This window comes from Panicum virgatum, chromosome 6K (assembly GCF_016808335.1).
Source record: "Panicum virgatum strain AP13 chromosome 6K, P.virgatum_v5, whole genome shotgun sequence".
Classification (NCBI taxonomy): Eukaryota; Viridiplantae; Streptophyta; class Magnoliopsida; order Poales; family Poaceae; genus Panicum; species Panicum virgatum.
In genome coordinates, this window is record NC_053141.1 from 47,926,352 (window position 1) to 47,952,274 (window position 25,923).

The 25,923-nt window shown below is 43.8% G+C and overlaps 1 protein-coding gene across 1 annotated transcript; it reads right to left on the bottom strand.

Moving 5' to 3' along the window:
* Positions 1-5,337: 5,337 nt before the first annotated feature.
* On the bottom strand, positions 5,338-7,173 carry LOC120713106 (protein RGF1 INDUCIBLE TRANSCRIPTION FACTOR 1-like). Its single transcript, XM_039999094.1, has 3 exons — positions 6,830-7,173; positions 6,504-6,740; positions 5,338-6,131 (listed from the first exon to the last, which is right to left on the bottom strand). Exons 1-3 carry the CDS (start codon positions 7,037-7,039, stop codon positions 5,967-5,969), a joined length of 612 nt encoding a protein of 203 aa, XP_039855028.1. The 5' UTR covers positions 7,040-7,173; the 3' UTR covers positions 5,338-5,966.
* Between the last annotated feature and the right edge of the window lie 18,750 nt (positions 7,174-25,923).

Genomic DNA, 25,923 nt, shown 5'->3' on the forward strand with positions numbered 1-25,923 from the left:
TAACATAGTTTGAAAAAACACAGGATACGGTGGCTGAGGTACTGAGTTCAGGTACCCCCAATCTATCTTGGCGAAGAGATCTAATTGGCAACAAATTAGTAATGTGGAATAACATTGCTGCACGCCTAACTAACATTACATTTAACCACGAACGGGATGATTTCAAATGGAATCTAGACCAGGCAGGTGTTTTTACAGTAAAATCACATTACCTCCGACTAATACATCAGAATATCCCAAATACAAACAAAAAGCTTTGAAAACTTAAAATCCCACTCAAGATCAAGATCTTTCTATGGTACCTAAAACGAGGAGTCATACTTACAAAAGACAACCTGGCAAGACATAATTGGCAAGGGAGCCAACAATGCTGCTTTTGTCATGAAGATGAGACAATACAACATCTTTTCTTTGATTGCCGCGTTACACAATTGATATGGGCCTCGGTCTGCGCGGCTTGGGGTTTGCCTAAACCAAGTAGTGTATCTAATATGTTTGGAAACTGGTTGAATGGTATACCAAAAGATTACAAACCACTTGTCCTTGTAGGTGCTGCAGCCCTTTGCTGGTCTATTTGGCGCTGCAGAAATGCAATGGTATTTGATAACAAAAAAATATTCTTTCTTGCAGGTGATCTTTGTGACTACACATTGGTTACGAACATGGGCTATCCTACAACGGCCCTCTTCGCAGGACACCCTTGTGGTGGCGTCGCATTTTTTGGCCTAGGTGGGCAATGACTTTTTTGCCCGGGTGCATGGGTGGCAGTCTAGTCTTAGGATTGACAGCTATTAATGTGCATGGCTTCTATCAAAAACTTTTTGTAGAGTTGTGTGTCATTAGGGCAGAGGCCGGGAACATTTCAAGGCGATGTATCAACTCGATGTATCAAACTTGAAATTAATAAAGTTTCCCTTTTTAAAAAAAATAAAGTAGCTACCAAAATGAATCTGTAGTAGTGACTTGTCATCATTAGTTAATTAGTTTGATGGTAGCGCACCAACATGAATTGAAGTATGCGACGAGGCAGGCATGCATAAGTAATTTTGTTCGCTCGTGTGAGCTCTCCTTTTCCTTTGAATGTAACTTGCAGCTCTCCTACCCATTCATTTTAAAAAAAAAAAAGTATGCAACGACGATTGCACATTTGCACTTGCCATGCATCTCCAAACAAGTAAAGACGAGATGGCATCATAATTTAAATCACCATCTTTAGACTTTAGGAGCCAGTCAAAGCTACTAGGAGTTGAAATACTCCAACACAAGGCCATCGGTTTCGAGGAAATTAAATATGCTAATTAATTAAGTGATCAGTGGGCCAAAGAACGAACAGAACTATATACTACATTTAAATTTGTCGCGCACACGAAGAAACAGCAGCGCTGACAAGCTACTAGAACGACTTTTGCCTTAATTCCAGACAAAAAAAAAAGAATGGATTGGAATTGACACCGTTTTATTATAATACAAATATACAATAATAAGCAGAGTCCATACAGTCAACAAATCAAATCAAAGGCATGAGTGCCAGGTCAGCCGCATTAGACAATTCCATATATCTCCAAAGTCCATCAATAATAAACAACACAGATTATCCGATCCGTGGACGTTAACGAGCTGAGATATATATACATGTACGACTCCATCATACATATACATGATATTATTGATAGTATGCATGCATGCATCATACCTAGCTAGCTCGATCAGAGAGGTTGACAAACTTAATTAACCCGTGCATCATATATATATATATATATATATATATATATGCAGGTATATATGTCGTCGATCGACAACACATACAAATCAGCCATATATGCATGACGTACTTGATATTTGCATTGATAGCATCGAATGAAGTTCATGAGCTAACGTTCCAATAATAATAATAATACTATATATTATTGTTAAGCTGTTGCTGCTGCTGGTGGTGGTGGATGCAATGTACCAACATAAGCAAAGGTAGGGTAGTTGACAATTGGAGCGAGTCAACTCTACATCATGTACAGTCAGCATGGATGCATGCCAAAATTAAATTAAATTATTATTATTATTCTTCTTTTGTTTTCATGGACATGTAAGAGCCCCATATATGCCCAGCGTAAATCGGAGGCGGCTTGCATGTCTTATTATCAGGCGTACCAATGAGACCAGGGATTAACATTTATTATAGCACAAGGCGCACCATCACGTACGTGTTTTTGAAAAATAAATAAATGTTATGTAGTTAAATTTGGCAAGCTAAAAGTAAAGGATTCTTTTGGACATGCATGTTGTTGGAGGGCTTTGTTTGGCAGAGCAGCACCTAGGTTGATTGCAAAATGCAAGAGGAGCTCTAGCAAACAATATTTTTATAGCCTAGGGAAGTGATTCTAGACTGACCATGTCATTCTAGAAGCATTCTACTACTACTAGATCAAAAAGGGTGAATTAAACGACAATCTTATCCGTATGTAGTTGATTCGCTAGTAAGTGTGTATTTATGATGTCAAAAACCTATTTACTGAAGCAACTAATGTGGATGTAAGATTAGGAGCGAGGGGGTCAGACATGTCTGTCATTCACAAGTTTTTTTTTTGTTTTTTGTTTTTTTGAGATTAAGTCATTCACAAGTAAAAGCAGGCCAGCCAAGCCAGCATGGCCTGGCAGTTGGGCGGGCCCATTCCAACTCTGCTGTTTGTCTGTATCTCTGTCTGTCGTGAGCCCATGGGCCAAGAAGAAACTGGCAGTTGGACCACTGGCGGCCCATTAATAATTAGGTGCGTGCGTGACCAGAAAAAGAAAGAAAGCTCAAGTAAAGAGGAATCACATTCACATGGATGATATGTGATGGCGAATTTCATCATGCGTGCGTGTGCATTATTGTGGGACCCAACCCACTCTGCAGCCCGAGGAGCAAAGCCACAGATGACAAACAATTAGCACATGCATGATCCAAAGACTATTATTATCATTAATCGAACCAGTTTTTGAAATTATTGTGAGAGACGACGTACGGGCCGCAAATTAATGCGGACAAGCTTATGAGCTTTTTTTCGAAAATTAAAATGAATTTTGTTTCAAGTCTTTGAACATCACCGGCCGGTTTGGGCGTGCTGCGGTGGTTAGAACGAGAGAGGGAATGGAATAAATGAACCCAACCGAGCCAAGTACAAAAGAGAAATGAAGAGAAGGCAACAACTATACTATGTAGCTAGCTGAGCTTAGCTCAATGCTGCCTGCATGTGACGGGTTTGGCTTTCGCCGGTTGGTGCTCGTATCTGGTACCACGTCGTCCCCCCTCCTCCTCATCATCAAAACAAACAACAATTACACCTCTAACCCAGCCCAGCCCAACTACTAACCATATATAACCGAGTGTGATCAATCAGATTTGATTGCGTGTGTGCTCAACAACCTATACTAGTACCTCATTAGCATCTATTGCCAGGGGCAAATATAATGTGATGAGATATGCCAGTTTAATTATAGAAAAAAGTTCAATTTTCAACCTTCAACTACAAAACCAGATCATAGAGGTCATACAACTGTTAAAACTCTGCAAATTTATCCCTTAGAGTTGTTTCGAAGATGGTTTTGTACTTTTTAAAAAAAAAATCAAATTAGATCTAAAAATCCAAAAGTAATTTATTTTAAATCATAAAAATATGAAGTGGCACCAAATTTTTCTTCTAAAAATGTAACCTATCTATTATTACTCTATTTGAATATTAGTTATTCAAAAATAATAGACATAATACAAGCAACCAAAATTATGAACATAAAAAATGGATATGAATAACTGACAAGTATCGTGCCAACAGATAAGCTACAATTTTTTCAATTTTTTTATACCCTTTTCTTTTTTTATTAAAACAAATTACTTATGAATTTTTGTGTTTAAATTTGAATATTTTTAATTCTCGCAAAATGGAAATCCACCTTCGAAAACACCTAAACGGCCAAATTTGTCCGATTTCAAAAATTGGCTGGCCTCTTTGGGGATTCAGTTTCATAGTTGAAGATTGAAAATCAGATTTTTGTGATAGTTTAAGAGTCTAATCTGGACTTTTCCCTTAATTATATTGGCCATCTACCATACCAGTAGTAAGCAACGAACTAACTCTGGCCGGGCGACCTGCGGCTGTTAGGGTAGAGTATGAGCTAGCTAGCTACCATTTGGCTACCCAAAACCAGATTCTGACTGCATTTATACGGTTGGATCTTCAGAAAACAGACAGGCACTCGGATTAGTATAATCATACCAATAATGCAGCCCTGGACATGCCAAACGTATCAATAATGCAGGTACATAATATAGTATATATGTATTGCTTTTTGGTCCTATAATTATATCCACGGGCTGGCTGTTGCATCGATTCCATCCCATCCAGAAAGGCACATCACATTCCCTCCAAAATGAGAGAGGAGGAGGAGGAGAAGAGAAACAGACGAAAGAAAAGGTTGGGTTGGGCAACAGCGACAGGCAGCTGCAGCGTAATTAATCAAGTTAGCTGCATAAACAAGATTAACTAAGAAGCTCTGCAACAAACATATACATAAATATATATGATGCTGCATCAGGCCGGCAGGCATTATATATAGGCAACGTATGCTATGGAAACCAGCCTGCTGTGAAAACCCGTGCAAACCACGATAAAAAAGTCGTCTAAATTTACCAAAAAAATTACACATGCAGATGATATGATGACACACGATCTTGTAAAATATCTTGTCCAAACTCGACTTCGTTTGTGAGATATAAAAATAACAAATTTCTAACAAATCATCTGACAGCTTTCTGGGTTGAAATTTGTTATTTTTATATCTTACAAACGAAGTCGAGTTTGGACAAAATATTTTACAAGGTTGTGTATCATCATATCATCAGCATGTGTGATTTTTTTGATGAATTTAGACGACCTTTTTGCCGTGGTTTGCACGAGTTTTCACAGTAGGCTGGTTTCCATAGCATACGTTGCCTTATATATACTATTAGCTATTAGGCTAGGAAGCTGAAGAAACTAAGCACATGCACCTTCCGAATTGAAGCATGAATGTATAGGAGAAGATCATGGGCTGCGCTGGGACGGCCAGGCAGGCAGCAGACAAGCAAAAAGACAATCATTCGTTTTCCTTGGGTATCCCTTCCATCCTTCCTACACTCGTGGCCGTGGCCTATCTGACCCTCACTTTTTTTTCAATTTCCAACCTCCGTCCCCAATGTGCTTGCTTCAGGAATACTGATATAGTATATAAGTATTCCATCAGCAATAATGCAATTAATGCGTAATGACAGACTAACCAAACATTTTTAGTGTAATGTGTAGTGATCCAGGCACCAATCCAATGTCGAAAAAGAAAGATCAATATGATACTGCTCATTGTCAAGTATCCCAACCAATGTACTGTAAAAGAATCCATGCATTTCCTGCTAATTCAAGTTTAATATATGGGCTATGAGACTAGGAGATGGTGATGATCAGGCATGTCATGTACACCTACCGTGCCAAATGGTGGCACATGGCACAAGGCATGGCGAGTAGCGAGAGAGAGAGAAACAAGAGGATGATGGGGACAGACATGTTGCTTACTGGAGTCCAGCGCGCGCGGCCCCGGGCAGCCATCCTCCCTTCCCTTCCTCTCCTTCCGGTGGTTGGGTTGGGTTGGGTTGGGGCTGCCGAGCTCAACTCACCTTGCTTGCTTTTCTATCTATCTATTTCTTTCTTTCTTTCTTTGTTTGTTTTTTTTTTCTAGTTGGGCAGGCAGAATCTTCTCTCTCTTTTTTCTAAGTAGTAAGTAAGTACAACGGACGGGATGAACGAAGCCGGCCAGCAGTCCCATTTGCTGGCATTACCTGCCTTGAAGTGCTTGCATTGCTACTGATTCTTCATTCCTGATCTTGTGTTCCGGGCGCCATTGATCGTCGATCGATCGTCGGTCGGCCGATTGGTGTTGCCGGTGGCGAGGTGAGGTGAGGTCGGTCAGGACCAGAAGGGCGCGCGGTGGGGGATCCCCTTCCGGCGGCGGCCCTGCGGGCGCGCCGCGGCGTTCTTGCTCCCGCCGACCTCGTCCGCGTCGTCATTGGCGGCCGCGGCGCCGTCGGTGGCCGCCGCCGCGTGGCCGTTGCTCCGCTTGGTGTCCACCAACTGCACGAATTAAGGCATTAAGGCAGGGGCGGCGAATTAAACGTGACCGAACAGAACGGAACCGAAACCCAACGGATCGGACCGACGGGGGGCGCTTGGATTCAAGCAATTCAATGGCCTGGTGCTGGCATTGGCATTGTCATTCATTCCATTCCTCCATGGCGTTCGTTCTCTTTTCTTTGTTTGAAGAATCAGAATGCCCATGGAGAGATTATCATTAAAGGCGCAATCTTTTGGTGTTCTTGGCCGGGCGGCATTGGGGAATGAATAATGCAGGTGGGTGGGTGGGCGGGCGGAGCAATCAAGAAGAGCACGACTCAAGTGAAGACGAATGAAGAGCGGAACGAAGAGGAAAGCAAATTAAGCAGGCACCTTGCATCCGAGGGAGCAGAAGCGGAAGGGGTCGAGCAGCGCGCGGCCGCAGATCTCGCAGTTGTAGGGGGAGGCGGCTGCCTTGCCGGCGGCGGCGCCGGCGCCGCGCGGCTGGGGGCGCTCGTTGAGGAAGAGCACCCTGGCGCTGTTGATGACGTAGGTCTGGACGCCGGTGATGTCGAGGACGTCCTCCACCTCGGAGACGCGGACGACGTCGTGGTAGGAGGACCGCCGTATCTGCAATTGCATTGGCATTTGCAATCGCATTATTGCAGAGACGACGAAGAAGAAAAAGAAGAGAGATTGAAAGAAACAAAGCAAGCTACCTGGATGACCCTGTGGGATGCGTGTCGGTGCGCCCTGCAGTAGTAGCAGAAGGCCGGCGGCGGCGCCCCCCGGCAGTCGAGGCAGAACATGTTGCACTCGTTGCGCGGGGACGCCGGGTGCGCGCCGCAGGCGAGGAAGAAGCGCGTGGTGAGGAGCGCCTCCAGCCACTCGGGCACCGGCGTCGACGAGGCCACGCGCCGCAGCATCATGCTTGGGCTGCAGGTTGGGTGCGGTGGCCGGGCAATCGATCTGGAGGCAAATAGGCAATGGCGGCCGCGGCCGGCGCCCGGCGCCCGCCCAAGGAGAGAGAGAGAGAGAGAGAGATGGGGGGAAAGAGAGGGAGAGGGAGACGGTGGTGGTGGGGTGGGGGAATGAGAGAGACTATATGAGAGCAGGATGGATGGGGTGGGGGGATTGGAAGGTAACGTGGGCTTTTCGTTGCTTCCCCTGCCTTCCTTTTGGTGTTTGCTTACTTGCCAGGGATTTTCATGCCATGGGTAGTGCTTGCATTGCATTGCCTACCTGTGACTGACTGCTGCTGGTGTGGTGTGGTGTGGGGTGGGGGCTCCAGCTCCGACTCCGGCTCCTCGCCTCCTCCCGATGCGGATTCGCGGCAGCGGCGGTGTACTTGCTGCCACTGCAGTCTGCAATCGAGGGGACTTGACTGCCGACTGACCTGACTGACCATCTATCCGATCCGGCACCAATCCCGATCTATATCAGGCACACCACAGCAGCTACTGATCGATCATTACTCAAACTGGGTAGTGGTGAGTCACTGACACGCTGCCCCCCACGGCCACCATGTAAAAAAAATGGGGCAACAGTCGTCCAAGTTACTACTACTGACTGTCAGATGGATCAGTAGTACTGGGAGTATTCAGTGGCAGTACAGTTTACAGTCAGAGGACTAGTGTAGGAACAGGACATGCGTGCAGGCAGCAGCACCTGAAAGAATCGGAATTCCATACAAAAGCTGACTCCTCACTGATTCCCACCGCAGTGCAGCCCAGACTAGTTTGGCTTGTTCATTCCAAAGCTGCTTTCCTCTCTCAAAAGCGGATGTTTTCAGTTTTAACCACGCACGTTAAGCATCAACCATCCCTCCTAGCTAGCAGCCCCATGCATAAATCAACCACACCTTCCTTCTCTAACACACACACACACACACACACACAGCAGCAGCAGCTAGCAGCACCAAGAAAAAGACGAAGCAAAGTGGCTTTCAGTTCGTTTCAAAACACAAAAAAAGTGGCTTTCAGTTTCAACACAGCATCATCATCGATCAGTTTGAGCGCAAATGCAAATGACCATGGCTAATAAGTTAAGTTTGCTTCCCTTTTCTATTCTGACTGGTGACTGCAGCAAGCCAAGCAAGCAAGCGTCTCCCTTCTCTGCTCCGCAGTGCTTGCATGCTTTCTGCAAATTAAAGTTGCAACCAAGGATTCCTCATGCCTTCTTTGCTGCCGTCTCCATCTCTCGCCCAAGCAACTTGTGCACTTGCTTGCCACGCCATAGGCCACTGCATCATCCATCTTGTGGCTGCAACTGCAAGTCATATATATATATATATATATATATATATATATATATATATATATATATATATATATATATATATATATATATATATGCAGCGGTCCACCTTAGCTTGTCACTTACTTTAATACAGAAATTAATATATTAAAAATACTGTACAAATTGTGATGTGGGCCTCCATACCCTCAAACTGTCGCAAAAGTTCAATTTTTCAACCTTCAACTACAAAACCGGATAATAAAAGCTATCCAACTTCAAAACCAGACAAATTTGGCCCTTGGGTAGTTTAAAAGGTAATTTTGTATTTTATTTAAAAAAAATAAAAAATTCTAATCAGATCTAAAAAACCAAAAGTAATTTATTTTAAATTAGAAAATATGAAATTAGTACCAAAATTTTCTTAAAATGTAACCTATCTATTATTGCTCTATTTGAATCTTACTTATTCAAAAACAATAGGCATAAATACAAGCAATCAAGTATTATGAATATAAAAAATTGGATTTGAATAGTTGACGAGTACTGTGCCAATAGATAAGTTATATTTTAGAAAATTGTTGATACCCATTTCGTTTTTTTTGTTAAAATAAATTACTTATGAATTTTTAGTTTATAATTGAATATTTCTAATTCTCACAAAATGGAAAACCACCTTTGAAACCACCTAATGGGCCAAATTTGTTCGGTTCAACAATTGAATGACCTTTGTTATCCAATTTTATAGTTGAAGGTTGTAAGGATCGTGGCCCAAGAAGGGGGGTTGAATTGGGACTTTTTCAAATTTCTATCTAGTCCTTAACCTAGACTAGTATTGCCCAATCTATAAATTTGAAACCTAGTTACTAGAGCATGCTAGCACAAGGTCCTTAGGTAGGTAAACACACTATCATGATCATGTTGCTTAAAAGATATCACACTAGCAAGATCAAAACCTAAGCAAAAAATCACACTACCATGCAAGTTGTCCTAGTCAGATTACAAGCAATTAAAAACAAGAGTAACAACAAAAGGATTTAATTGCTTGAAATAAAAGTAAGAGACACGAGACAACCGGATTTTTCCCGTGGTATTGAGGAGTTGACGCTCCCCCCTAATCCACGTTGGAGCACCCACACAAGGGTATAGCTCCCTTGCTTCACCAAGGAACAAGTGATCACTAAGAATGCTCTTTCTCCATCTCCGGAACGGCGAGCTTCACACCGTGTACAAACTTCTCGTCTTGGGGCTCCCACAAACTCTAAGAGCTCACCAAGAACCTCCCGATCACCAAGACCGGCTAGGTGCCGTCAAACACCAAGAGTAACAAGCTCATAAGCCTTCACTTGACCTACACTCAGTTGGCCCTAGCTCAAGCACACTTGCTACACTTGCAAAGGATGGATTCTTCAAGGTTGGAGCACAAACTAATTGCTAGATCTTCTCTTGTTTGCTCAAATCACTTTCTCTTCTTCACAAGGGTGGCCTCAAGTATTCAGGGTGTCAAAGGCAACTGAAATGAGCCATGGGGTGCCCTTATATAGAGTGGAAGGAGTTACATAGCCGTTGGAAGTCCACTGCAGAAAAACCGTGAGCACCGGAAGAACCGATGGGTGTCAGTTTTGAGGCATCGGTTCAACCGGTCTCTCTGTGTCCAAATTGTAGCCGTTGGGGTTCTGACACAGTGTCCAGGCTTGCTTTAATGCACCGGTGCATGCTCCGTAGGGGCATCGGTTCAACCGGTGCTGAAGAGGTTCACTGATCAATTCAAACAAACTCTCTAGAACATAGGATGTTTAATGCACCGGTGCTTTGATTCCGAAGCGTCGGTTCAACCGGTGCTGAAGAGAAGTTGAAGTCCACCAAAACATGCTCTCTGGAACAAAGAACTTCCATTGCACCGGTGTTTTTTTTTACCATCGGTTCAACCGGTGCTAGACTTGATTTCTGCCTTCATCCAGAGAAGATAGACCGACAGGGCATCGGTCCTTCCGCCAAGCATCGGATGCTCCGACGCTAGGGCACCGGTTCAACCGGTGCTGCTGTTTTCCTGGTTTTCAGCTGAATTGACTTGGATTTCAATGTAACTTAGATTGTTTCTTCTTCCAAGTGTTGTGTTAACTTCTAATGACCATCTTGAGCTGTTTTTGAGCGAGTGTGCAAGATTTCTAAGGCCAACTCAATTTTGATCAAGCTACTAACTCATGAACCCCTCTTAATAGTACGGTCAAGAACTAAAAAATATAAACCTTATCTAAATCAAGTGTCCTTCATCTCCTTGTGACATTTGAGACTAGAAAGGTCCTTAATCTTTGAAATTGAGTCCTTGGCACGCATGATTGTTCCGAATTGAGGGGTCTCTTTTCACATTTCATATGAGACTAAATTAAACAATAATTTTTCCTTCAAAACACACGTTAGTCGCATATGGTTGTCATTAATCACCGAAACTTACCATTTACATCTATCGGCCTAGATGCACTTCAATCTCTCCCTTTTTGGTGATTGATGACAACACAAAGTTGAGATACACAAGATATGAAATTGAAAGCGATAAACAAGCATGCATTACTTGAAATAAAGCACATGTAGGGACATGTCAACACAGAGCATACACATTATCCAAATAACATGTCCATACACAAAATCCATGAAGATCCAATCACGCCACAAACCACCAAGCTCCCCCTATCTCTACTCCACCTATCTATCTCCTCCTTTGGCAACAAAGCACCAAAAAGAAAGGCGATCTAATCCTGAGCTGGAGAAGGCGGGGTCTTCCGGCTGGGTCCGGTGGAAAACTGAGTGGCGGAGTCGTCGGCGTCGTCGTCCGTCCAGTAGTCGTCGACCGAAGAAGACTTCTGCTCGACCGGAGTCGTCGGAGCAGCAGAAGTAGCTGGAGTAGCGGTAGAAGCTGGCGCGGCGACGACCGTGGAGTCCGTCGGAGGAGCAGACGTGACGGGAGTCAGGTCTGGCTGATTGGGGCGCACGACGGACGAACGGAGCACCTCAGGCTGTGAAGGTGACTCGAACGTGAGTGACTGAGCCGAGGGATGCTGGAGCTGATGTAGGATCTGCTGCTGTCTAAGAAACTCTGCACGCTGCTCGTTAGTCCAAACACTAGGCTGTGGAGCAGGAGCCGGAACAGCAGTAGGAACAGGACTGGCAAACAACCCGGTCTGAAGAAATGGTGACAGCGGGAAGGATGACAGGGGTGTCTGCACAAAACCGCCAACAGGTGGAGCAGGAGCTGTGGGGTCGAACTGGAGCTGCTGGGGTGTAGGGAGCTGAGGCTCAGGCAGTCCAGTGTGATAGTACAGCTGACCGAAGCATCCCGAGAAGAAAGTGAACATCTGCTGCTGGATCTGGGACTGCTGCTGAAGCTGTAACCTCATGGCCTCCTGCTGCTGCCGAATGCCCTCAAGAACAAGTGTCTGGGCCTCCTGCTGGCGAGCCTACTCGGCTTGCATGCTCAGCTGAGCTGCAGCAAACCGGTCCTGCTGGTCAGAGAGCCGAGTAAGTATCGCTGCAAGAGAGTCTGGCTGTGTGACCTGTGCAGTGGTAACTGGAGGAGCAGGGGCTCGTGCTGCACCGGAGGATCCTGCCTCATCGTCATGAGCACCTCGAGGAACAGTGACAGTGGGAATGAAATCCTCGTCATTCTCCGAGTCCTCTGAGTCAGTGATCAGGTAGTGTGGGAGCTGGGCCTCTGCTGCTGCTAGTGAAGCGTCCTCGGCTGCTGTCGGATCGTCTGCAACTCTGCCCTCAGCCAAGAAACGCTCATCCAGAACCCGCTGTGCTCGGCGCTGGCCTCACGAGCCACGACGACCGTCTCGAGGAGTAGCAGGTGAGTAAAAATTGAAGTGAGTCCTCGAGTGCTCCAGCTCATCCATATGCTCATTCTGACTGAGCTGAGCAAGAATCCAGTAGATCCAATGAGCAAAAGGATGGCGACGGTGTACTGTCATCCCATCCAGAATCACGTCCTCAAGCTCGCAGATAAAGAAGTCGACGAGGTCAAAGTCTTGTCCTGTCATGATATACAATAAGAGCCACTGCTGCAGAGCTGTAATCCCCTCGTTGTATCCAATCCGGAACAGCAGACTCTTTCTCAGAGCTAGGTGGATAGAGTGTGCCATGGGAGTCAGCCTGTCCGGAGTCCTCGGTGTGCCAGGCAGGAAGGGCTGTTGAAAGAGAACACTTATCTCCTCGTCAGATGGAACGTGAGACTCATGAGGACGTCGAGGAGGTACCGTGCTGCCATAAGCCTGATAGTGTACGAAGTGTGGCTCTTCGGCAATCTGAACTCCAAGTAAGGTAGCCAGTCGTGCTCGGGTCAAACGATAGTGCGTCTCCTGGAACATGAAGTCAATAAACTGCCGGTCCTCCTCAATAAACAGAGTGGCTTAGAAAACTCGAACCCACTCTTGAATGTATCTGGACCTCTCACTGAGTAGAGCAGGCAATCCAACATATCTCTCGAAGAGAGGAAGCACTGGAGTCCCACCTGCTACTACACGCATAGCTACCCAGTGGAGCATCTTGTGCTCACTGATCTTGATGTCCAACTGGCAGTAGGTGTGGTAAAAAGACTCCTGAAGCAGAGTGTAAAAGCGACGATCAACTCCAATGTCTCTCTGCTCGGGAAACCACTGCTCCGAGGTGACATATCTCAGTCTTTTGACCCTAGGTCCTGGAATACCCCTGAGATAAAAAAGCTCAACCTCGGGCAGCTCCTCACCACTGTCCTGACCTCCTGTCTGAGTCTGACTGTCAATGTATTAATGGAGTTTCACTTTGCCAAGGAGTGTAAAGGCCATACCCTTGCAGATCAGGGAAGAAATCGAAGAAAAACCTAAGAGGCAATTCCTCGAACACATTGTGTGCACTGAATCAAGGGTGGAGAGAACTTCAAATTGGGCTTGAAAACTCGTGCGTGGGAGAAGGAGTGGAGCAGCACTGTGTGGAGGAGGCTTGCTGGCGCTTGGAGAGAGGCCGAACGGCGGCGGTGAGCGGCGGCGCGTGGGTGGCACAGGCGCGGCTTGGGCGCGCGAGCGGCTGCGGAGCAGCGGCGCAGGAGCAGCGTGCGCGAGGAGTGTGGGCGAGCGCGGGCGGCGGCGAAGTGAAGAGCTCGAGCGCTGAGGCGGAGGGGCGGCGCAGGAGTGGCAGCGGCGGCGGCGCGGCGTACGGGCGCGGGTACAAGGGCGGTGGTTTCGTGAGGAGGAAGAAAAACAGTGTGAAGCTGACGCGTGGGGCCCGCGGAAGGGTTAAGTGAAAACAAAACGGGCGGGCCCGCCAACCCTAATCACCGGAAGATCCGATGGTTTAGAGAAAAAGCATCGGTGTAATCACCGGTGTAACTTTGACCAGATCTGATTTAGATGAAAACGTGGTCAACAGGGGCACCGGAAGATCCGCCACTGAGGCACCGGAACATCCGACGGGCGTCGGTGCATTGGCAGGAGTAAGGTCCAGAGGCTTTGCAAGGGGCCATTTACTCCACGCAGTAGCACCGGTTGAACCGATGCTGAGGCGTCGGTTCATCCGCCGACCATCGGAAGCACCGGTGGCCATCGGTGTAACGGTCGGAGGTTGTTCCAGAGGCGATGCAGAAACTGAGCCATGAAGACTTTAAGCACCGGTTGAACCGATGCAGTGTAAAACCAGGCGTCGGTTTAACTGGTGGTTAAGGAAATTTTCTGCTGAACGACAAACTCTACTTCTGATCCAAATTTGCAAAACCAAAGCCATAAACACTCAATTTGGACCATTTTCGAGAGACAACCTCACCCCTCAAACACTCATTCTAAGTGCTCGCAAGCTTTTATATAAACATAGGCAAAATAAGAACCAAGCGAGGTTTAAACACAAAAACCAAATGTATGAGCCACTTTGCCTATGAACTTAGAGATTGAAACTTTAAGTTCGATAGGACGTGGCTCAATAGGCATGAAAGCGCAACATTGATCTTATCACTCTTGTGGAGATGATATATCATATTTAGCATGAATATCTTTCTCGAAGTGTGATTTGCTCCCTTGTGATGCTACTAACGTGATGCAATGCTAATGCAAAGCGAGAAATTAAACACGGATGCATTCTATATGACAAGCACATGCATTGCAAGAATTTAAATCTATCTTGTCAAGTTTGAACCCTTGGCAAGCTTCTTCATGATGAACCATTCTTCATGCCATGAGCGAAACAAAGACCACCGGCTCATGCAAGACCCATGTTCATCACTATCTTGACAAGATTAGACAAGCCCCTAGCACATGTACATATGAAATGCATCTACATGACAAGGCAATTATATGACGTTAGAAGCATCTAAAATGTTAAGCTCACTTCGCAACCTACAAAAGATGCTCTCATCTAGAGGTTTGGTGAAGATATCCGCCAATTGATCTTCGGAACGAACACCACAAAGTAGTATATCATTCCTTGCCACATGATCACTTAGAAAGTGATGGCGAATATCTATGTGCTTGGTGCGAGAGTGTTGAACCGGGTTATTAGCAATTTTAACGGCACTCTCGTTATCACAAAGGAGCGGGATCCTATCTAATACTACACCATAGTCCAAGAGGCTTTGCTTCATGTAGAGGATTTGAGCACAACAAGCCCCGGCGGCAATATATTCCGCCTCCGCGGTTGACAAGGCCACATAATTTTGTTTCTTTGACAACCAAGAGACTAAGGAACGCCCTAGCAAGTGGCACCCACCCGATGTACTCTTGCGATCCACACGGCATCCGGCAAAGTCCGAATCCGAGTATCCCAAGAGTGTAAAACTAGCGCCTTTGGGGTACCACAAGCCTATGCTAGGCGTATGCTTGAGATATCTAAGGATCCTCTTAACGGCACTAATGTGTGATTCCTTAGGATTAGCTTGAAAGCGGGCACACATGCATACGCTAAACAAGATATCGGGCCTAGATGCGGTTAGGTAAAGAAGTGACCCAATCATAGAACGATAGAGAGTTTGGTCAACCGATTTACCTCCCTCATCCAAGTCAAGATGTCCATTAGTTGGCATTGGAGTCTTGATCGGCTTGCAATCATCCATCTTGAATTTCTTGAGAATATCCTTTGTATACTTTTCTTGATGGATGAAAGTCCCTTCCTTCAATTGCTTGATTTGAAACCCAAGGAAGAAATTGAGCTCTCCGATCATGGACATCTCAAATTCCCTAGCCATCATTTCTCCAAATTCTTTGCAAAGAGTGGGGTTAGTTGAACAAAAAATGATATCATCAACATAAATTTGACATACGAATAGCTCTTCATTGATGATTCTTGTGAATAGAGTTGTATCCACCCTCCCGATCTTGAAGCCCTTGTTGAGAAGGAAGTCACGAAGGCGTTCATACCAAGCCCTTGGCACTTGCTTGAGCCCGTAGAGCGCCTTGTGCAACCTATAAACATGATTAGGATATCTAGGGTCCTCAAACCCGGGAGGTTGTTCAACAAACACCAACTCATTAATCAAGCCATTTAAGAACGCACTCTTCACATCCATTTGAAAGAGTTTCATGTTATGATGTGAAGCGTACGCTAAAAGGATACGAATGGCTTCAAGTCTTGCAATGGGGGCAAATGTTTCACCAAAGTCCAACCCTTCAACTTGTGCAAAGCCCTTTGCCACAAGTCTTGCCTTGTTGCGAATCACTACACCATGCTCATCTTGTTTGTTGCGGAAGACCCACTTGGTACCAATGATATTCTTGTCTTGAGGACGTTCTTCAAGAACCCAAACTTCATTACGGGTGAAGTTGTTGAGCTCTTCTTGCATGGCTATCACCCAATCCGGGTCCTCAAGAGCTTCATCTATATTTGTGGGTTCCAAGCAAGAAACAAACGAGTAATGTTCACAAAAAGAGGCATATTGACGTCTTCGAGTTCTTACTCCACTAGAGGGGTTACCCATGACCAAGTCAATGGAATGATTTCTTGAAGTTCTTGTAAACCTCTCTTGTGCTTGAGACGTTGATTCTTCTAGTGATTCGTCATCTTGATCTTGAGCTTGGGCTTGTTCACTTGTGATGTGCGTGTCATCAAATGGAAGTTGTTCTTCAACCACTTGTTAATCTCGAGCATCATGGAAAGGAGGTGAGGCATCATCTTCTTCATCGGATGACTCATCATGGTGATGTGATGATGTAGACTTGTCTTCATCCTTTGAGTCATCCTTGGAAGTGACTTCCACTTGAGTGGATGAGGCTTGTAACTCTTCTACCTCCTCTTTTGGCTTGACTTGCCCAATAGTGATGTTCTTCATGACTTCTCGAAGTGGTTCATCACCTACATCATCACAAGAGAAAACTTCCCCTTGGGAGCCATTAGTCTCATCAAACTCCACATCACAAGTTTCTTCAATCTTGATTGTAGCACTATTGAATACTCGATATGCTTTGGAGTTTGATGAATAACCAATAAGAAAACCAACATCACATCTACTTTCAAACTTGCCTAGGTGCTTCCTTTTCTTGAAGATGTAGCATTTGCAACCAAACACCCAGAAGTAGGAGATGTTGGGCTTCCTTCCAATGAGAAGCTCATAGGGTGTCTTCCCTAAGAAAAGGTGAAGATAAACTCGGTTGGATGCATGGCATGCGGTGTTGATGGCTTCCGCCCAAAATCTTTGTGAGATGCCATAGTCATCCAACATTGCTGTTGCAAGTGTGATCAATGTCTTGTTCTTTCTCTCCACCACTCCATTTTGTTGGGGTGTGTATGTTGATGAAAACTCATGCTTGATCCCCAAGTCGTTGCATAGTTCTTCTACTTGAGTGTTCCTAAACTCCGTGACATTGTCACTCCGGACCTTCACAACACTTGACTCAAATTCATTTTGAGCTTGCTTGACAAAAATCTTGAATATCCCCATAGTCTTGCTCTTGTCCTCTAAAAAGAAAGTCCAAGTATATCTAGAATAATCATCAACAATTACAAGACAATAGAGATTACCGCCAAGACTTTTGTAGGTGGTTGGCCCAAAGAGATCCATGTGTAGTAGCTCCAAGCTTCTTGATGTTGACAAATAAGCTTTCATGGGATGTGATGATGCAAATTGCTTCCCGGCTTGACAAGCACTACACAATTTGTTTTTGTCAAAAGTAACATCTTTGACACCAACCACCATACCTCGTTTGAAGGCCTTTTTGAGTTGACTCATGCCAATATGAGCAATGCGGCGATGCCAAAGCCAACCCATGGAGTTCTTGGAGAAGAGACATGTCGCCAAGCTTGTATCATTAGATGAGAAGTCAACAAGGTAGATGTTACCATGTCGAAATCCTTTAAATATTAAGCTCTTGTCCTCCTTGCTTGTCACTACAACCTCACTATCACTAAAGGTGCATATTAGTCCTAAATCACAAAGTTGAGCAATAGATAACAAATTGAAACTAACCGACTCAACAAGCAACACATTAGAGATAGAAAGATCATTGGTTATGGCTACCTTACCCAAACCTACCACTTTTCCTTTTGAGTTGTCACCAAAGGTGACATGTTCATAATCGCCCACATCTTCATCTAGTGAGGTGAACATCTTTACATAGCCGGTCATGTGTTGTGTACATCCGCTATCAAGCACCCAATGCTTACCACCGGCTTTGTAGTTCACCTACACACAAGTGAATCACTTTTGAGGTTTGGGAACCCATGCAAGTTTGGGTCCTTTGACATGAGTTACTAAAGCTTTAGGAACCCATAGTTGGCGTGGTAGCTTTCCCTTAATTTGAGTGCCAATAAACTTTGCCTTAACCTTGCCACTTTTAAGCTTGCTTAACAAGAAATGATTTTCATTTAATTGAGACTTGTAATTAGGAGGCAAGGTAGGAGGTGGACGAGTAGGAATTGGACACTCCCTTGTGTGATGCCAGGTGACTTGACAATGTTGACAATATGAGCCAACTTCCTTGTTGAAGCATGCCATGAGCTCCGGCGACTTGGGACAATTTTCCGGAGGGTTGGGAAATGATCCAAGTCCATTTGTCCTATAGTGCCTTGCGTTGTGGAAGAGAATCTCCTTATGCAAGTATTCTCCTCTTGTCACATTGAACATGCATTTGCTCATGCTTTCAAGTTTCTCCTCAAGTTGTTTCTCCCTATCATGGTTAGTCTTTGAACAAGAAGGAGAAACATGATGACAAGTAGTAGGGTGAGGCAATTCCACAAGATCATCACAAGAAGTAGCTATATTGACTTTGATGACTTCCTTTTGAGATTCTTTTAGTTCTTCATCCAAAGCATCAAAGGCAAGGTCAAGTTCTTGATATTTCATATTTAAGTTAGCATAATCAAGCTTGAGCTTCTTGTTGCATGAAGTAAGTGACTTGTTAAGCACAACTACTTCCTCATATTTAACATTTAATTCATCATGCTTAACAAGTAGCTTGTCATGCTCCTCTTTAAGTTGCTTGTTAGGAACAGTGCTTGAATTATGAGTTTCTACTATCTCATTATGCCTAACAATCAACTCATTATTTGAGGCCTTAAGCTTGGCATATTCAATTTCAAGAACTTTACATTTTGATTTGTACTTCTTGATCACTTGTTGATACTCATCTAGGATGTTTTTCACTTCATTAGGAGATAAGCAATGTTCACTTTCATCACTAGAGGAGTCATCATTATCACTCACCTTGGAGTTACCTCTTGTCATGAAGCACATGGGTGGTGGAGGTAGAGGTGCCTCATCACCATCATCTTCATCATCATGCATGGCAATCCCCACAATCTTTTTCTTGGATTCTTCATCACTTGAGTCATCATTTGAGGATTCACCATCCGTGATCCATTCTCCAAGGAAAGCCTTGACCTTCTCTTTTCTTGTGAAAGACCCTTTCTTCTTGTGGTCCTTCTTCTCATGGCTTTTCTTTGAAGTCTTGTATTGACTGTCACCATCTTCTTGTTTCTTGTTGAGCTTTGAAGGCTCCGGACAATCATATGAGACATGACCATATTTGCCACAATTGTAACACACTTTCTTGACATTGTCCTTGCTCTTCCGGGTACGAAACTTGTTTTTCTTGGGGTCATAGTTGTACCCTCTCTTGTTCAACCTTGACAACACTTTGAGGTCTTCCTCATGAGAAGTGCTAACTCAATATCACCATCTTCATCACTTGAATCTTCGTTAGCTTCATCTTCGCTTGAGCTTGGTGATGGAACTTTGCACTTGTTCTTTTTCTTGGACTTATGATCACTTTTAGCTTTGAGTGCAAGATCTCTCTTGTCTTGCGGTGGATCAACTTCTCCCAAGAGGAACATCTCATGAGACCAAATCTTCCCAACAACATCACTCACATCAAGTGTTTCAAGATCCTTCTCATAGAGCAATGAGGTGACGATGTTGTACTTGGGATTGTGTAGACAATGTAGAATCTTCCGGATGATATCACTAGTAGACAAAGGAGAAATATCAAGAGCGTTAATGTCCTCAATAAGCACATTCAATCGAGCATACATTTGTTCAACCAATTCATTTGGAAGCATTTTGAATTCAGTTAGTTTTTCCTTAAGCACTTGATATTTTTCTTCACGAAGCTTTTTAGAACCTATATAAATAGCTTCAAGTGCTTCCCAAATTTCATGAGCGGTCTTTTTGCTGTGAACACGAGCAAAGATCTCCTCACTAAGAGCATCAAACAAAGCATTCTTTGCTCTAGCACCATATTTGACTTGATCTTCATTCCACGGACCAACAATAGGTTTTTCCGTGACCGCCCAAGCCATGGGATTAATGGCCTCAAGGTAACCCGCCATGCGAGCTTTCCAATAAGCATAGTGTCTCCCTTCGAGTTTGGGTGGACCACCACTTCCCCCGGCCATACTCTAGGATTTTAAGCCTAAAAAGAGAGCCCTTGCTCTGATACCAATTGTAAGGATCGTGGCCCAAGAAGGGGGGTTGAATTGGGACTTTTTCAAATTTCTATCTAGTACTTAACCTAGACTAGTATTGCCCAATTTATAAATTTGAAACCTAGTTACTAGAGCATGCTAGCACAAGGTCCTTAGGTAGGTAAACACACTATCATGATCATGTTGCTTAAAAGATATCACACTAGCAAGATCAAAACCTAAGCAAAAAATCACACTACCATGCAAGTTGTCCTAGTCAGATTACAAGCAATCAAAAACAAGAGTAACAACAAAAGGATTTAATTGCTTGAAATAAAAGTAAGAGACACGAGACAACCGGATTTTTTCCGTGGTATCGAGGAGTTGACGCTCCCCCCTAATCCACGTTGGAGCACCCACACAAGGGTATAGCTCCCTTGCTTCACCAAGGAGCAAGTGATCACTAAGAATGCTCTTTCTCCATCTCCGGAACGGCGAGCTTCACACCGTGTACAAACTTCTCGTCTTGGGGCTCCCACAAACTCCAAGAGCTCACCAAGAACCTCTCGATCACCAAAACCGGCTAGGTGCCGTCAAACACCAAGAGTAACAAGCTCCTAAGCCTTCACTTGACCTACACTCAGTTGGCCCTAACTCAAGCACACTTGCTACACTTGCAAAGGATGGATTCTTCAAGGTTGGAGCACAAACTAATTGCTAGATCTTCTCTTGTTTGCTCAAAGCACTTTCTCTTCTTCACAAGGGTGGCCTCAAGTATTCAGGGTGTCAAAGGCAACTGAAATGAGCCATGGGGTGCCCTTATATAGAGTGGAAGGAGTTACATAGCCGTTGGAAGTCCACTGCAGAAAAACCGTGAGCACCGAAAGAACCGATGGGTGTCAGTTTTGAGGCGTCGGTTCAACCGGTCTCTCTGTGTCCAAATTGTAGCCGTTGGGGTTCTGACACAGTGTCCAGGCTTGCTTTAATGCACCGGTGCATGCTCCGTAGGGGCATCGGTTCAACCGGTGCTGAAGAGGTTCACTGATCAATTCAAACAAGCTCTCTGGAACATAGGATGTTTAATGCACCGGTGCTTTGATTCCGAAGCGTCGGTTCAACCGGTGCTGAAGAGAAGTTGAAGTCCACCAAAATATGCTCTCTGGAACAAAGAACTTCCATTGCACCGGTGCTTTTTTTTACCATCGGTTCAACCGGTGCTAGACTTGATTTCTGCCTTCATCCAGAGAAGATAGACCGACAGGGCATCGGTCCTTCCGCCAAGCATCGGATGCTCCGACGCTAGGGCACCGGTTCAACCGGTGCTGCTGTTTTTCCTGGTTTTCAGCTGAATTGACTTGGATTTCAATGTAACTTAGATTGTTTCTTCTTCCAAGTGTTGTGTTAACTTCTAATGACCATCTTGAGCTATTTTTGAGCGAGTGTGCAAGATTTCTAAGGCCAACTCAATTTTGATCAAGCTACTAACTCATGAACCCCTCTTAATAGTACGGTCAAGAACTAAAAAATATAAACCTTATCTAAATCAAGTGTCCTTCATCTCCTTGTGACACTTGAGACTAGAAAGGTCCTTAATCTTTGAAATTGAGTCCTTGGCACGCATGATTGTTCCGAATTGAGGGGTCTCTTTTCACATTTCATATAAGACTAAATTAAACAATATTTTTTCCTTCAAAACACACGTTAGTCGCATATGGTTGTCATTAATCACCGAAACTTACCATTTACATCTATCAGCCTAGATGCACTTCAAAGGTTGAAAATCAGACTTTTGTGGTAGTTCAAGAGTGTAAAGCGGAGTTTTCCCTAAAAAAACTCCACTTACTTTGGGAGCCTTATTTCGCCTCTTTCTCCACTCTGCCCGCCTATGACTTTATAGACTATCTATTTGGATCCACCAACCATATCGCCATGTTGATGGTTTATGTTGATTTACATATGGTGGCTAGTGCCTCACTAGCTATTCCCTCAATCCTAATCCCAAAGCCAGCCAACCCGAACTCGACAGTGGCATGCTGGTAGTGGTCATCAAAGCCATGGCAGTGATCAAGGAATAGGTTTGCACCATATCGGCACCCAAACAGACCACAATAAGATGTCGATGACAAAACATGCTACTTTGTTTTACTCACCGAGTGCGTAATTTTGAAGAATTAAAGAGGATGTTTATCATGCAAAGTGATAGAGCGAATCAATGCCCATGTATACCATGTTTGCCGAGGCTGCGACTTCTTCTTTGGTGGAGGTGTTTGCCAAGGTTTTTGGCTTCTCCAAAAGCGGCTCTAGCTCCGTTTTTTTGGTGGAGCGGAAGCCTCGTTTTCACCCCTGTTTTGTTCACAAATTGTGGTTTTATCCTCATTTTTTTAGCTTTTGTGATTTTACAGCTATTTTTTTAAAATGAAGAGAAAGTTTACCCCTACTCCATGATCAACACATAAGGTGTGAAATGACCTGGTAAAAGATGAGTTTAACTTTGTGAATTTGCCCCTGCTTTTGTAAATACTTTGTGATTTTACCCAATTTTGGCATTAAACAATGGACAATAATTTCTCACATCTTAGAATAATTTTGTGAACTAAAATCAGCAAGGTTAAAACTGAGGAATAACAAATCTTTTGACAAACATATGGATAGCATCATGATATAACTTGCATGTATAAAAGTCCAGAACACATGCATAGTTAGACACGATCCATCATAGGTGCAGCAAAAGCAACAGTACAACACCAGATGACATCCAAATACATGTCCATCAAAAGTAGTAACTAATAGAGAGAGATTACATGTCCACTGAAAATAAATTTATACATCAATTCCTAACAATGAAGGTCCTCCCCAATATTTGAAAATCCATGATTTTGTGCTCTGGCCGAGTTGCATACGGTTCCCGTGCACCTCCAGGATCTCGGCGGCCTGGTTGCGCAGCGATTGCGCCCTTGGCCGGCCTGTACGCTGGCGCCCCATGCCAGGTCACGTGCCCATGACGGTGCCTAGCTAGAACACAGACTCGCGCCGCTTCTCGCCGCCCTGGAACCGCTGCCCCCGGCAGTATCCAATGGGAGAGGAGGGTCGGGAGAGGAGTTCTAGACGGGGTGAACGTGGCTGGGGTGTTGGTGCGAATGGATAAAGGATATCATTGTATTTCCATATTATTATGAAGTTTTTTCTTTTTAATTTGTTTTATTTCATATACCAATAACAGAGTTAACAAGAAGAGCAAGTAGAACCTTTATTTTCAAAAAGTAGGGGTAAAATCGCAAAGTTATTTAAAGTGAGGGTAAAATCACAATTAGTGTTCAGAGTTGGGGTAAGAACACTAATCCTCTTTTGAAAAACGTTTGGCAAAATAACTTCTTCAGTTGCTTAAATAGATCAAATGTCCACTCTACCATTATTTTTTCTATATTTTTTATTTTTCTTTCTATTTCTTTTCCTTCTTATTTTCTTTCCTCCCAAAGAGACCCGTAGTTGTGTACTAGTAAAGAACACACGCAGCAAGGGGTGGGCAGGAAATGATGGATGATGCAGCGAGATCATCAATGCAAATTTCACTAGGACCACAGCAACCGATGGATGGATGAGGCGATCAGCTGATGATGGATGGATCACCGGCCGGCTATGCTGCCTATGCATGCTAAATACGAGAAGCTAGTGCACAAGCCCATACCATCCTCGTGTGTATGATCTGTCAGAACATTCATCTTTTCAGCCAGCAGCTTCCGACCGGGTATCAACAAAAATTAAAGCTAGCGATGCAAGTTATACGGCAATGAAAGGAGGAAGCTTCAGGCTTTTGGTCCATGGGTCGAAACACAATCCCTCCTTCCAGCTCAAAAGGCGCGTGCTTGCTCGCTCCCCAAATTAAACTCCTCGATCCAATGATGAATAATGCATACCTAATGGAGTGTTGTTCAGCGCAAGTCATCACATAACTAGAAAACTCTAACGACAGCTCCAAGCAGGCATACTTTCTTGTTGGCATGCATGTGTTGAATATGAAGCTAGATGGGTCAAGAAAATGATGGTTCCCCGAGTCACAAAAGAGAATAATCGTTGGAATATATATATATATATATGGCAATGTATCAGGTGCAAACTAACCTCTCCGTGCAAATTATGAAAACTTCAGGTGCAAACTACTAGTACTAGGAAGTAATTTTCGAGGATGGTATGGGCAAGAGGGTTGTTTATTAATTGAACTACTTGAAGCATTATAGATTATGTTTGTATTTAGAAACGACGGCAAAGATATGATGAAACTTTTCATCAGATCAGAGTTAGCCTAAGGGAAGATATATAAATGGCATGCACATGGGATGGGAGATTGCAGTGCTTGCACGATGGGGTTCAGTTTATATATAGGATCAGGCGACATGCATGCCTAATTAATAATAAGAATATATAAACTTTGTTCCATCCTATATATATTGTAAGTTGCATCTATCGTGATGGTAATTCTGTACTTGGAGTGCATGCATCGTACGAGCGAGGCATCCAAACTTAATAAACAAACCTATAGCTAGCTAGATTCAGCGTATACCCATGCATGTGAAACGATCGATGGCACGTGCTCCATCCGGCATCCGATCCGGCCGCTTGTAGTAGTAATTTTCTTTTTTTACTAGTATAACATCAGAATGCCTTTCCAGATGTTTCCTCTCTCTCATGGTCATGGGGGAGAAACACAACTCGAAGCTCAACATAGCTCATGGCCAATGAAACTTTCAGCAGCCTAGCTAGCCCTTTTCAGAATAACAATTAATTGATGATTCAAATGTCCAACTTGTATTGTCCATGAATGTATATGTGTACCTAGCTTGTATACTACGCACTATGCTAGCTAACAAGCTAGTACGTATACGTGCGTACACAGATATATAGCAAAAGGCACATGCATGGCATGACTGGTGCGGCGGTAGTCTACACACAAAAGGAGACATTTCAGAACACAACATGTCTAGCTACATCACAAATTAGTACAATGCAACGAGATATCATACGATCCGGCCAGTACATCTTTTTTTTTCAGAAGAAAATTCCACCATTGCCCGTGCAACGGATGCAATACAAATCAAGTACATAATAATAGACCTTAAAATTAAGTTCTGTCAGTGCAGTACACAGTTACTAACTAATAGCTGACTCTTTAATTAGGACTCACAAAGTTGATGAGCTAGCATTGCATATATATTTCTTCAGAATTATGATGACTAGCTATCTAGTACTCCTTAAGCTGTTAAGCCCCAAGCATGCTAAGTCAGTCGCTAGCATGACTTGTCAACGGCAGGACAAAATATATATATATATATATATATATATATATATATATATATATATATATATATATATATAGTACGGCATTATTATTTAATTATGTATGCATTCAACCGTACATAATTACTTGGAGATTTATTTTGCATTCACAACTTGCATTATTTCTGATACAACTCTTGCGAGAAAGAAAAAGGCCAAATAAAGACAAAACGCTGTATTATATCAGTCACACTAGCTGGAATTAATTTGCAGAACAAATCAATAATGGGTCATCAATCGCCTTAATTTTCGATGATGGCCTACCTCACATGCAAATATAGATACATATCATAATCAACAAATTAAACTTTGCTTATGATCAGTATGTATTGTACTCCGATCCCCTTCTCCATTCCCCACTTTGCATATGCATTGCGCACGTGGCTCATTTCAATCT

Bases quoted from the DNA above. Each gene is read 5' to 3' on its own strand.
- LOC120713106 (XM_039999094.1), bottom strand. From the start codon at position 7,039: ATGATGCTGCGGCGCGTGGCCTCGTCGACGCCGGTGCCCGAGTGGCTG. The intron at 6,741-6,829 runs GTAGCTTGCTTT...ATGCAATTGCAG, and splicing joins CATCCCACAGGGTCATCCAG to ATACGGCGGTCCTCCTACCA. The intron at 6,132-6,503 runs GTGCCTGCTTAA...TAATTCGTGCAG, and splicing joins TCTGCTCCCTCGGATGCAAG to TTGGTGGACACCAAGCGGAG.